Source organism: Monopterus albus, unplaced genomic scaffold (genome assembly GCF_001952655.1).
Source record: "Monopterus albus unplaced genomic scaffold, M_albus_1.0 scaffold16.1, whole genome shotgun sequence".
Lineage (NCBI taxonomy): Eukaryota > Metazoa > Chordata > Actinopteri > Synbranchiformes > Synbranchidae > Monopterus > Monopterus albus.
Window position 1 is genome coordinate 1471735 of NW_018127896.1, and position 11661 is coordinate 1483395.

At 40.7% G+C, this 11661-nt stretch overlaps 1 protein-coding gene across 1 annotated transcript; it reads left to right on the forward strand.

Annotated features, from left to right (window-relative positions):
- Positions 1 to 3042: 3042 nt before the first annotated feature.
- On the forward strand, positions 3043 to 7258 carry LOC109955795 (ADP-ribosylation factor-like protein 4C). Its single transcript, XM_020592284.1, has one exon. It carries the CDS (start codon positions 3954 to 3956, stop codon positions 4536 to 4538), a length of 585 nt encoding a protein of 194 aa, XP_020447940.1. The 5' UTR covers positions 3043 to 3953; the 3' UTR covers positions 4539 to 7258.
- Positions 7259 to 11661: the final 4403 nt, after the last annotated feature.

An 11661-nucleotide genomic window follows, 5' to 3' on the forward strand; every position in this document is an offset into this window, starting at 1 on the left:
ATATAGCTCTGTACCAAGCCAAGGGGAACTCTAGATTGAGCTGATAATTCACAAGAGACCCCTTTCACATCATCACACTGATTGCACACTGGTACATTATTACTGCAAATACACTGATTTAAGTACCCTGATATAGCACCCACAGTTGCTGTGTAAATCAGAAGTCATACACAATATTCTTTAAGTAATAATACAGTACAGATTATCTATACATAGCTAAACTCAGTTAGGAAGGAAATAAAAGCAGATTCATTTCCAAAATCTCATCCTGTTTTCTCTGGGGATATAAAAGCAGAGCAGACTGTTCTTACCTGACAACTTTTGAAGTTGATAAGCTACATGTGGTGGAAACACCATGTTCAAAAATGTAAATGTTAACAGTCTGTGCCCCAAACTCCCACTGTAAAACACCCTTATTACCTAATTCTGTCTATAATCACATGATGACAGGTCTTATTCTCCTAATCTAAGAGTCTAAGTGAAAGGAAAACAGTAATTTTCCTGCCAGTTTTCCCTTCATTAATTCTGGACAAATTGGACAGCTCAGCGCTGCTGTTCAAAATGCAAAGCAGGTGGCGAGATGAAAAGCCTGGGGACAAGCAGTCAGCCTGTTTCATCTGCTGCTGTTTTCAGGAGGATTTGGAGGACGTGTGTGAAAACAGGCCAGGCTGGTTTCACCTCATGGGTCTGTAAAATGTAAAGAGCCCTTGAAAGATAAAAATAAAACTCCTTCATTTGCTTCTTCTCACGTCTCGCTCCTTCAGCACCGCCAGAGTTTTGGAACTGCAGGGAGAAGAAACCTGATGATTCTTAAGGCTGCAGTGTTAACTATCTTCTTTATGGGACCACCTGGTGAAAATTTCAAGTTCATGTCTTGCTGTTATTACATGATCCCTTTGTGGAGTAACATTATTGACGCTGTATGAGTCATTTGTTTGGTATCTAAAAAACAAAGAAACTCACTGACTTTCTTTGTAGCATCAGCTCCCAAGGAACTAGTATCACTTTTATAAGCTCTTTGTTTCCAATGTAAATGTTAGCTGGACTATTTGACTGATGGAACTTGTTTATTTGTTTGATAGAACAGCAACCAGCCACTCAGAGCTGTGAAATCTGTATGGTAGCATCCTCAGAGTCACTTCACATTTTAACAAATTGCAAACTGAGTTCATAAAATGGTTTTAACGAGTGCAAGGAAGGCAAAGAGGAAAAAGTAAAGATAAATGAACAAACAAATAGGTGAATAAAGTTGTAGTGCAGTGATAAATTTCCCCACATTTAATATAGGATATAAAAATGCAGTAAATTAAAAATAATCCAATACAAAGGAAAACAATCATTGTTCTATGGATGTGTGGGTGTTGGGCGAGAGACCTTCAGGTGACTCAACCTTGTTAGAGAGAGAGGGGAGTGCAATTAGAGTTGGTTGTGGTGTGTGTTTGTGTGTGCGGTTTGCGCATGTATTGTTTATAATCTGTTTCATTGATCACACACACTTATTGATCAATGAGGGACAAGGGCACAGGGGACAATTAGTGCAGTTTTGATGACTCAGGTTGTGTCGCTGTGTGTGTGAACTTGTGTGTGTTTAGGGAATGGCTTTTCCCTTTTCCTCACCTCTGTACTACTTCTGCTAATGTTTTTTTTTAAGCCCTGCATGTACACAGCTGTTTGTTTCCATCTGTTCAGGCTGATAAGTTTTTTGTGGAGAGTTTTACTGTGAATTAGTTGAGGTGACCCAGCTTATAAAAATGGCAGCTCTCCATTTACTCTGGCTGCTAGGGCACTGAAACCTGCTGAAATGTAGTGGACCGTAAATATGAGGTGACAGCGTACCATCACATGAGAATCAAACTGCAGCAGAAAATCATTAAGAAACACCAATTAAAACACGTAGAAATCTGTTTGCTGCGTTTGTTGCAGTCAAACTTTAAAGGTGTATCAACTAAAATTTTCCATCTTGTCTGAATAAAATGGCTTTTTAAGATGGAGAGCGCTAAAAGCCACCAAAGGACTCAGATTTGAGTCAGGCTGGGTGTTCTTCCTTCTATTAGGCCTGCTTCTGCTAACGTGTTTGTTTTGGTAGCATGATCATGATTGTTCCCTTGTATTGAATTAATATTATTTAAATTTGTGAGTAATTTAAATTTTGCTTAACGTTAGTGCTTTGTCTCACATTAGCAGTAACCAGAGCATTTTACTGGCCTGACACTTTTACTGTTAGCCAGCTAATGCTAGCTTACTAGGCCCTCTAGTGAAAATAAATGATAATTTTAATGTCATGGTTTATTCTTTTTAAGTTTTGGCAAAGACGTCACAATACATTTCCATGTGGCTTGGGTCATGACAAGCCATATTTATGATAGTGTAGGTGTTAGGTTTGTTTAAGGTACATTCAAGTCAAGATAATTTTATTTGTACACCCCTAAATCACACATTTGTCTTAAGGTGTTTGTATTCTATGTAACATAAGGACCTTGAGCCCTCTTTCAGGATAGACGGAGGTGTAATCAATATGTAGAGCAGATAAAATTCACAGCAAAATCCAGTTCACTGTCAACAGTGTGGAAAAAAGTCTCTCCCTGTAGTAAAATGTTGTGCTGCCACCTACTGGTCGACATCTCACATGACCACGCGGCTCACGTTATAAGACCTGAGAGATCATGTATGGCTTTCACCATGTAATAATGCTTAATTCAAATCACTATCATTCGTTTCCTTGCCTTGTTTCTTGATGTAGACAGGTATTTTATTCTACAAATAATCTTGTTTATTTTACATTATAAACTGTATTGTTACAGAGCCAGATCTGGTCTTTTACTGGATCCTGAAAGAATCTGAGTGAGAAGTAACACAAGTCTTTTAAGGAAAGTGTTTTAATGTTTTTTTCTAAAAACTGTTTTAGAATATAATTACTATCTGCAGGTGTCCAGAACAGCAGAACAAAACCCAAACATAGTAGAAAAACATGAGCAGAACAAATTCTTTCATACACAAAGAGCAAAAACAGACACCGGTTTTATGAAAAATAACATATAGCCCCAACTTCAAGAGCCTTCACACCTGTAACTGATGGAACAACGGCACAAGAACAGACAGACAGCAAACAATCAGCTTTATATTTAGCGAAATATGAGATGAAACGTGACAAAAAGACACGTTATTTTTTATAGACAGTGCACATGTTAATCCACATTACTTGTTTATATTTTTATTATGAAAATATAACATCGCAGTCACGTGTTTTGCTATATATTTATTTGACTCCTAGTTGTAGGAACAGTGTTGGAAACGTTGTTCCCACATGTCACCACCCGGTGTCAGAATTCTGCAGCGCAGGTTGCTCAGTGCGCAGAGGAAATACTGCAGCAACAATTCAATAGAATACCTTTCAAAATAAGATCCCCTTCGACCTGATCGCCGTATATTAGCTTTTTCCCCGAACCGGAAAATACTTTTCCTCATGTAACTTGACGCATCGCTATATGCCAACGTTTAGAGGCTGGTCCACGCGTCACAAAAGCATCACTTGTGTATGTGTGTGTTACTACATGCAAAGCAGTTGGAGACATACACAGATGCAGAGCCGCGATGTGACATTCGGCCACGTGTAATTTGCGCATTTGGAGAGGGGTGCGCACTGTGAGCGCGCCGCTGTATGTGATGATTTGACTGTTTCTGGATGCTCTTGGAGGGAGTCCAGGGATGCTGCGGCTTGTCTGGCTCTCGGAGTGCCGCCGCACAACGTGGGGCTGCGCCCTCCAAGTCTGCTGAACGGCTGAGGCTCGGGTTTTTGCGCGTTTTCTGCCCGTTCGCGACCTTGTGCTTTGAATCTCACCAGGGGAATAACGCGCTATGGCTCGCGACTCGGACATTTAAGTACCTCCTGCCATCATATCGCTCGCTCCTGGGACTGTGGGTGTGCACGCTGTTCCTCCTTCCCAGGCTCCAAGATGGGGAATAGTTTTTCTAATTTGGCCGCTTTCCAGTCCTTGCACATAGTCATGCTCGGCTTGGACTCTGCGGGCAAAACCACCGTGCTGTACAGGCTGAAATTCAACGAGTTCGTCAACACGGTGCCCACCATCGGTTTCAACACGGAGAAGATCCGGCTGGGCGGCGCGGGGGCCTCCAGGGGCATCAGCTGCCACTTCTGGGACGTCGGGGGACAGGAGAAGCTGCGGCCCCTGTGGAAACCCTACAGCCGGTGCACGGATGGAATCGTGTACGTGGTGGACTCCGTGGACGCCGAGAGGCTGGAGGAAGCCCGGACCGAGCTGCACAAGATCACCCGGTTCTCGGAGAACCAGGGGACCCCCCTGCTGGTTATCGCCAACAAGCAGGACCTGCCCCGGGCGCTGGATGTCGGGGAGATCGAGAGGCAGCTGGCCCTGGCCGAGCTGAGCCCCTCCACGCCATATCACGTCCAGCCGGCCTGCGCCATCATAGGAGAGGGACTGGATGAGGGCATGGACAAGTTGTATGAGATGATACTGAAGAGGAGGAAGTCACTGAAGCAGAAGAAGAAGAGACAGTGATGGCTGATTTGAGCTGGATAATGGAGATAAATAGCTATGATAAATCCCTACTATAGAAATATTATGGAATAATTTTACAGTGAGCAGTAGCAGATAAAAACACAAACAAGCATAGCTGTCATTATTGATCACAACAGAACTATATGGATATATGATGGAAATATATTTATAGTGATGCCACATGAACTAAAAATACATAGTCATTAGGATTCATTCATTCCTGTGGGAATGAATGAAGATAGACGAGATGAAACTTCATTTATCAACTCTTGTATTCACAGAGAGCAACTAGGTGATCGAATGACAAAATCATGGATTCAAGAAACTCAGAATAACCATAATAGTCTTGAGTTGATGGGAAAATGCTAATGTTTGAACTCTCTTTACAGGCTGATATTGGCGCTCTCTGTGAGAGAGTCCCTGATGTAGGAATATTAATAGGATCGTTTCAATAGGGATGTCTGCATTATAGCGATGTTTTCAAAGTGTATGGATCTACTGACAGGGCTCACTGCTGTGTTGTGCTGTGCACAGTTGTAAATGTGATTAGGGATGCCCTGATGCACTGCTGGTGTTTAAAGCTGCACGATGATGTGATGCCAAAGATGATTCCCCTGTGAAGACACAACACTGTCATACTTCCATCCTCCACTGTGTAAGTCTTATTAATCAACTAGCTCACTGGAGTCTCAACTCTATAAGAACCCTTTTTCAGAATCCAGCTTTTGGGGCATTGTTGCTGAGCAGACAGTAAGGTAAATCTTCAAAATATGTCTTTTATGATGCACTGGGTTCGGCACTGTCTTTGTAGAAACAAGCTGTTTCTGAGAGAAATTTGCCAAACTGCAGTGGTTTAAGATGAAACTCACCTGACCGTTTATTGTTTTGCATGTGCAGTGTGTCTTCTTCAGAGAACCATCTTTGAGTACACCTCCCCTGGAAGCCATATCAACAGTCCCAGAATCCACCTCTGTGAACAGCTGATATTGTTTTTACACAACTCAGGAGAGCTTACTGCTTCGTCCGATTCATTTGGACCGTTTTTATTGAATTTACCACAGCATTGTTCAACTATACGTGTAGCTCTTGGTTTCTCATTTAGCCTGGGTGCAGCAAGGCCAACTTTCTTCCAAAAGCAGTAGCAGCTAGTTGCTAACAAACGTTACCATATGTTAGTTTACAGCTTCATATATTTGCTATAGAGAGTTGGGGCCTTCAGTTAATCTCCTGCTGTACTGATGTTCTGCCAAATACTTGTAGTGAGCACATAAATCATGTACCTGTAGCCAGAATGGTTGCTAGTAGATTTTTAGGGTCAGGGATATAGCAACACTTATGAACACTAACAATGGCTTTGGCCTGGTTTATTGATGTTTAAAAAAATATGCCAGACTTTGTTAGTGAAGAAAACCCAAAACAACTGGACTTGTTCCTGGTGTTTCTACAGTCCACCAAGCTTTTACAGGATCAAGACAGGCGTTTAATGTCTGATCCTTTAATCTGTTGATGATTTCTTATACCATCAATTATTTTGATAACCAGTTGTCCAAAAATAGTGAAAAATGCCCATGACAAATTCCCAGCTCTCTTCAAATAGCATTTCCTCATCACATTTGACACTTGAGAAGTAACTTAAACAATTAACTGGTTGTCAAATAGCTGCTGATCTACAAACCAGAGCAAAATATTTTTCATACAGTCATGATAAGATCCAAAATTTACAAGTGGAAATATCAATCTAAAGTGTCTGTGGAAGAAAAGCCTGAACCTTTACTCTGTTTTGAAGCTGACTTAACGATTTATCAGTTAATTGTTTCAGTCCTCACAGTCCACAAAAATTCACTGTTTTTATTTATTTGAGATAGCCTGTGTCTGGTACATGTATTTCTTCTTCTGCAGCTAATAAAACTACACCATGACAAGTGAAAGATTTGAGACACATCCACAGACAAACTCAAAATCTGTTTGATATCTAACACACAGTTGATTTAAAAGCTCAGTGTTCTTATTTTTTGTGTATCAGCTGTTCCTCAGAGTAGTGAAAAGGTGTTATAGTGCGTCCCAGACCGCATCGACCTGCCGGCAGTGACAGGACAGAAAGACGTGGCACAAAGTGTTATACAAAGCAACAGGCTGGAACCTGTTCAGCTGCTCCTAACAATGAGTTTTCCTCTTAATGATTTATTTAATTATTAATGGTTCCTCTAGTTGAATGATAAACCAAAATGTGCTGTGTGCCAGAGGTTTTTTAAATCAAATTTAGCCCCCAACCCTCACAGAGTTAGCACAACACTCAGACTGTCTTTGGTCTTAACTGGCAGGACTGTTGAATGTCTCACAAGGACTGTTGTCATATGCCTCGTTCACATCAAAACAGAAGAAACGGGATGAAATCTTATTGCTGCAGCTTGATTTTAAAACACGTTACTCCAGGTTTTAAATAGAGCTGATTGTGTTTTGAACATTTGGTAACTTGGTCTTAATTGTGACTACCACCAGAGACAGACATGAATGTTATGCTTTTGCAGTTTGTGTGAACGTGGCATCCCCTTTTTGCAGAGATCAGTCAAGCTGTGTTCAACGTTGCATGACAGCTACTATACTTCAGACAGTGTAAATGACACCGTGTAGTGTTACAGCCAAGGTGCAGCAAGACCAAACGATGTACTACATGCCAAAATGGAAAAAGTATTTTTGGGATTAAACTCTTTGTAATTGCACTTGTTTGTTGTCGGCTCCGGTTTCTGTTCCCAGGACTGCACAAGTCGGTTCTGTGGGTGGCTGTGAAAGGGATCTTGTGTTTTGTCGGTGCTCTCCTTGATGATTATCCTTCTTTCTTCCTCTTCACCATCCAAAATGCAGAGTGTCATGTTTCTGCTGAGCATGCATAGCTTTGAATGTTAACATGTTTAAAACTCCATGAATGTTTGAATGTGCTGTTGTGTTGCTGCTTTCTTTTTTAGAGCAGGTTGTCAGATTTTTGTCAAAACCTTTTGTCTGATGGAAAGAACAGTGCATTTCAGTGAAGGCTACTACCACTTTATTTGTGGTGAATCCAAGTAAATTTAAACCTATTGTGCATCTCTGAGACAGGGAACATACACAACTGTGTGGTATTCAGTCCTTCTCCTGTGTCAAACCCAGTTTACTGTTTGAGGTTGGTAAGGTTGTGTTGAGTCAACAGAGGCTTTAAGATTTCAGAGCAGTCTCTTTGATGATCATGGCAAAAGCTGTTTAGACAGTAAAGCCACTGTAGTTTCTAATTAGTCTTTCTGAAATTATTAGTCTGCTAATCTCTGGCATTGCCCTCTTCAAAACCCAGATCCTGGTCTTTCTATGCTCTAGTCTGGGTCATTTTATTATACAGTTAAGGTCTTTCCAAGCACTGGTCTTAGACCTGCTAATTCCCATTAGCTTCAGCTGCTTGTGTTTGGTCATAATTAGCCAGTTTTATCAGGCAAACATGCCAAAGTAAGCTGGTGAACACTGTAACATTTACATGCTAAATATCAGCATGCTACTGTGAACACCTTAGCATTTAGCTCAAAGCACTGTGCTCCTGGCATGGACTTGTTTTCACTATGTCCTTGGTTTTTCATCCAGGCCTGGGACATCTAAAGCTCCAGTTTGTGCCTCTATAAAATCTGGTCATGTCTGCTTTGGTATTGGATTTTCTTAGTTTTGGCTGTAGGCTGTCTAAGTTTAGGTCTCTGTCTTACTAAGATCTCGTTTAATCTTTAATCTCCAGGTTTTTTCTCTCTAAACTCTCGACTGCCTGCTCTGAGCTGAGTCCATAAACTCTGGTGTTGGTCTTTCTAAGCTCTAAACCCTGATGATTTGCCCCACAATACCTGGCCTACATTAGCCTTAAGAGGATACTGGTTTAGAAATTATATGGAAATGTTCTGAATTCACATTCAATCTGAACATCATCATTGCTATTCTTCTGTTCAAAATGATTAAATGGCACTTTGGAAATGAACTATTCCTATAAAATGCATATGTGCTGCTGTCCCAGTTAATTTTGACTCATCAGTGTGTTTGGGGTTTGCAGGACTGTGAGTTGGTTCAGGCAGATTAGCCAGGTGCCAGCAGTGTGTCGAGGCGAACCGAGAGCCACAACTAGCAACTAGACAAAAATGACGTTCATTTTATAATGCACCATTTGAATTTGCCAAAATCCAACCATGTTTGTGAGCATGGTTATTAACATGCTGTATAGCTGTACACTCTAAATTCAGCCTGATTTGGTGCTACAGAAACAGCAGCAGCGGCAGGTCACCTCCTTCTGAAATCTGCTCAGAGATGTTTTCTGTGTAGGTGGCAGCGAATGTCTGGTTCTCTCTTTGCTGCTGTCCAAGTTATCTAACTCACACACACAGATTAGAGGAGTCACAGTAAGAATATTTAAATACAGATACTGAGGTAAAATCCGATTGTGACAGACGGGGTGAGTTGTCCTTTAAAATTATGTTTTATAACGAATCCTAATTTTTATTCACTGAAATTTGCAGGTCAGTGTAAAACCAGGCAGTTTTTTTTTGTCTTAATCAAAAATGTCAATTCTTAGACAACATTTCACTCTTTTCTGTTTTCACCACCATTTGTTCACAGCATGACCCAAAAAGTAAAAAATGGATTGTGGTGAAATTTTTGGAGAGGTAGAGGACGGGCTATGGCACAATCTGTTACATCTATTTGCAGTTGTTTTGAGTCTCTTTGTGGTTCTTCTAACTGATTGTCAACCAAGAAGTATTAACCTCATTAGCGCTTATGGAGGCTCTGGACAAGGGTCCCCTGACCTCTCAGGCCCACTGATGTTTAAAATGTCCTCAGATTGACAGATGCTCAGTCTCAGTCCTTGCCAGTGTATAAATGTGTCTCACATTCGAATGTTGCTGCTCATAAATAATGACTAAATAGCACTTTTCTAAACTAGAGTTACAAAGAAGAGGAAAATAACAACCAGGCAGCCACAATAATAAATACAATAACATCTACATACAATATAAACCTTCAATACAATAATTCAGACAACAGATACAAAAACTCAATAAAAACCGAGAGAGAGAGAAACAGATAAATGTCCTAACCGGAGTCAGTGATAAACATCTGCCTAAATAAATAGGTTTTCAAAAGTGAGTAGAAGGCAGTCGGGTCCGAAGTGGAGCGAAGCTCATGCAGAAGGCTGCTCCGCCGCAAATGCCCGGTCACCACAGTACTGAAGTCTGGATGTGGGAACCTGTCGGAGCAGTTGACTGGATGACCTAAGAGGTCTACATGGTAGATTTTTGTAGGTGATGCTGCTTTAGGGTAGAAGTGAAGCAAATCCACTCCAGGCGTAAAACCAAAATCTTAGTCAGGGTCATCAGGGTTTGTGTTAGCTCAGGGGAGCAGAAACATCCTCTAAAATATTATGACATGCTGTATTTTAATATGTTTGATTCAGGAATACTCACAATAAGCAGCCATCTATTCAAGTTTTAAATAATTTTTCAACTGTGTGTTTGCCAAAGGTCAAATCCACAACTTCTTGCAGTTACACTCGATATTTTGCCATCACATCTCCTTCCCCTCTGAGTTTCTTGGCAAGTGAGGAAATAAAAGTGGTAGTTTTCTCACTTGGCTCATGTAAGCTGTACTTATGGAAGGAAATGATCCCCCACCAGTCTTCGAATGTGGATGAAAATTGACAGTGATGCTCAGGCCTCTTGACTGTTAACACAACATTTTGTTACTGCCTGATAGTGTTTTCCAATGGAAAAAGTCTCCTGTGACAACTCGAGGCCAAAATACAAAGCCAAATCTTAGTGTACCACCTAAGGTTGAATTCTAAGTTTACACTTTAGGCTTTGAACTAACAACTGCTTCAACTTTTAAATCTTAAGCATGGCAAAAAAGCTAAAGCCTCATGTCCTCAACAAGAGATGAACTAGCAGATGGAGAACTGATCATCAAGAGAAATCACATCTACAGTAGGAAGTAGCAGCGGAGGAGGAGAGCCAGATGCAGATTTATGCATTTTCTGATTTCAGAAGATATTTGACTGACTCTCAGCCCAGAATAACTTCATGTGATGTAAATGGAAAAACAACCCCCCTCATGTTCTACATGACAGCTCTGTTTTTTTAAAGCCTGGGCAGCCTCAGAGGACACAGATATACACTAACATAAGTGAGCAGCTTGTTTATGGTGTTCTGTCTGTGCCGATGGACGGTAAAGACCCCAGAGCAGTTCACACTCACAGCGGTGGATCTGCAAAATGTCAGCTTCTTGTGAAAAAACATGGAGGAGATTTTTTTTCAACACTTTACTTTTTCCTTCAACATTTAATCAAGACATTGTAGTTTTTGTTTTTTAAATCTGTGCAAAATTGATGCTAACAAGGTGAGAAATCACTTATTAGTTATCCGGTTAATATCTAAGTGAATTGTTACCTACAACCATAGATGGATTACTGAACAGGCCTACCAGGGGGCCAGAGGCTTAGGGGGGCCCTAAACCAGAAAGGCATGAAGGGACTAAAAAAAATCCACAAAAAGAGATGCAAAACAACTAAAAAAAAAAGATTCAAAACTACTAAAAAGAGAAAGAACTGATACCAAAGACAAAAAAACAATGAAAAGAGATACATAGAAGCTACAAAGAGATGCAAAACAACAAAAAATAGACAAAAAACAAGTGGGTACAAATGACAACAATGAGATACAAAATGAGAACATATATACACAGAATGGCTAAATAACAGATGCAAAATGACCACAAGGAGACACAGACCGACTGCAAATCACAGATCATGTGGTTGCTCAGTCTATGAATCTTGCTCCAAGAAGTGCAGGGGCCTTTCCCATGCCTGTGCCCAGGGGTCCGTTGTGTCTTAATCCTTCTATACCTAGAAGGACAATACTGTGATGGTAGATGTACAGCGCTGTAAAATTGTACCTACTAGAAAAAACAGTGCTCATCTGGGGAAGCTAACCAAGAGATCTTTGCTTCACAACAGAAATTAAGCAATGAATAAATAAATACTTTCCATCAAAGTATCAGGCAGCCACATATTAGAGTCTAACCAGTCTTCATTTTCACTGCAGCTGTTGGCTTTGACCTCCACAACCCTGCAAAT

Coding starts and splice junctions, on each gene's coding strand:
- LOC109955795 (XM_020592284.1), top strand. CDS start 3,954: ATGGGGAATAGTTTTTCTAATTTGGCCGCTTTCCAGTCCTTGCACATA.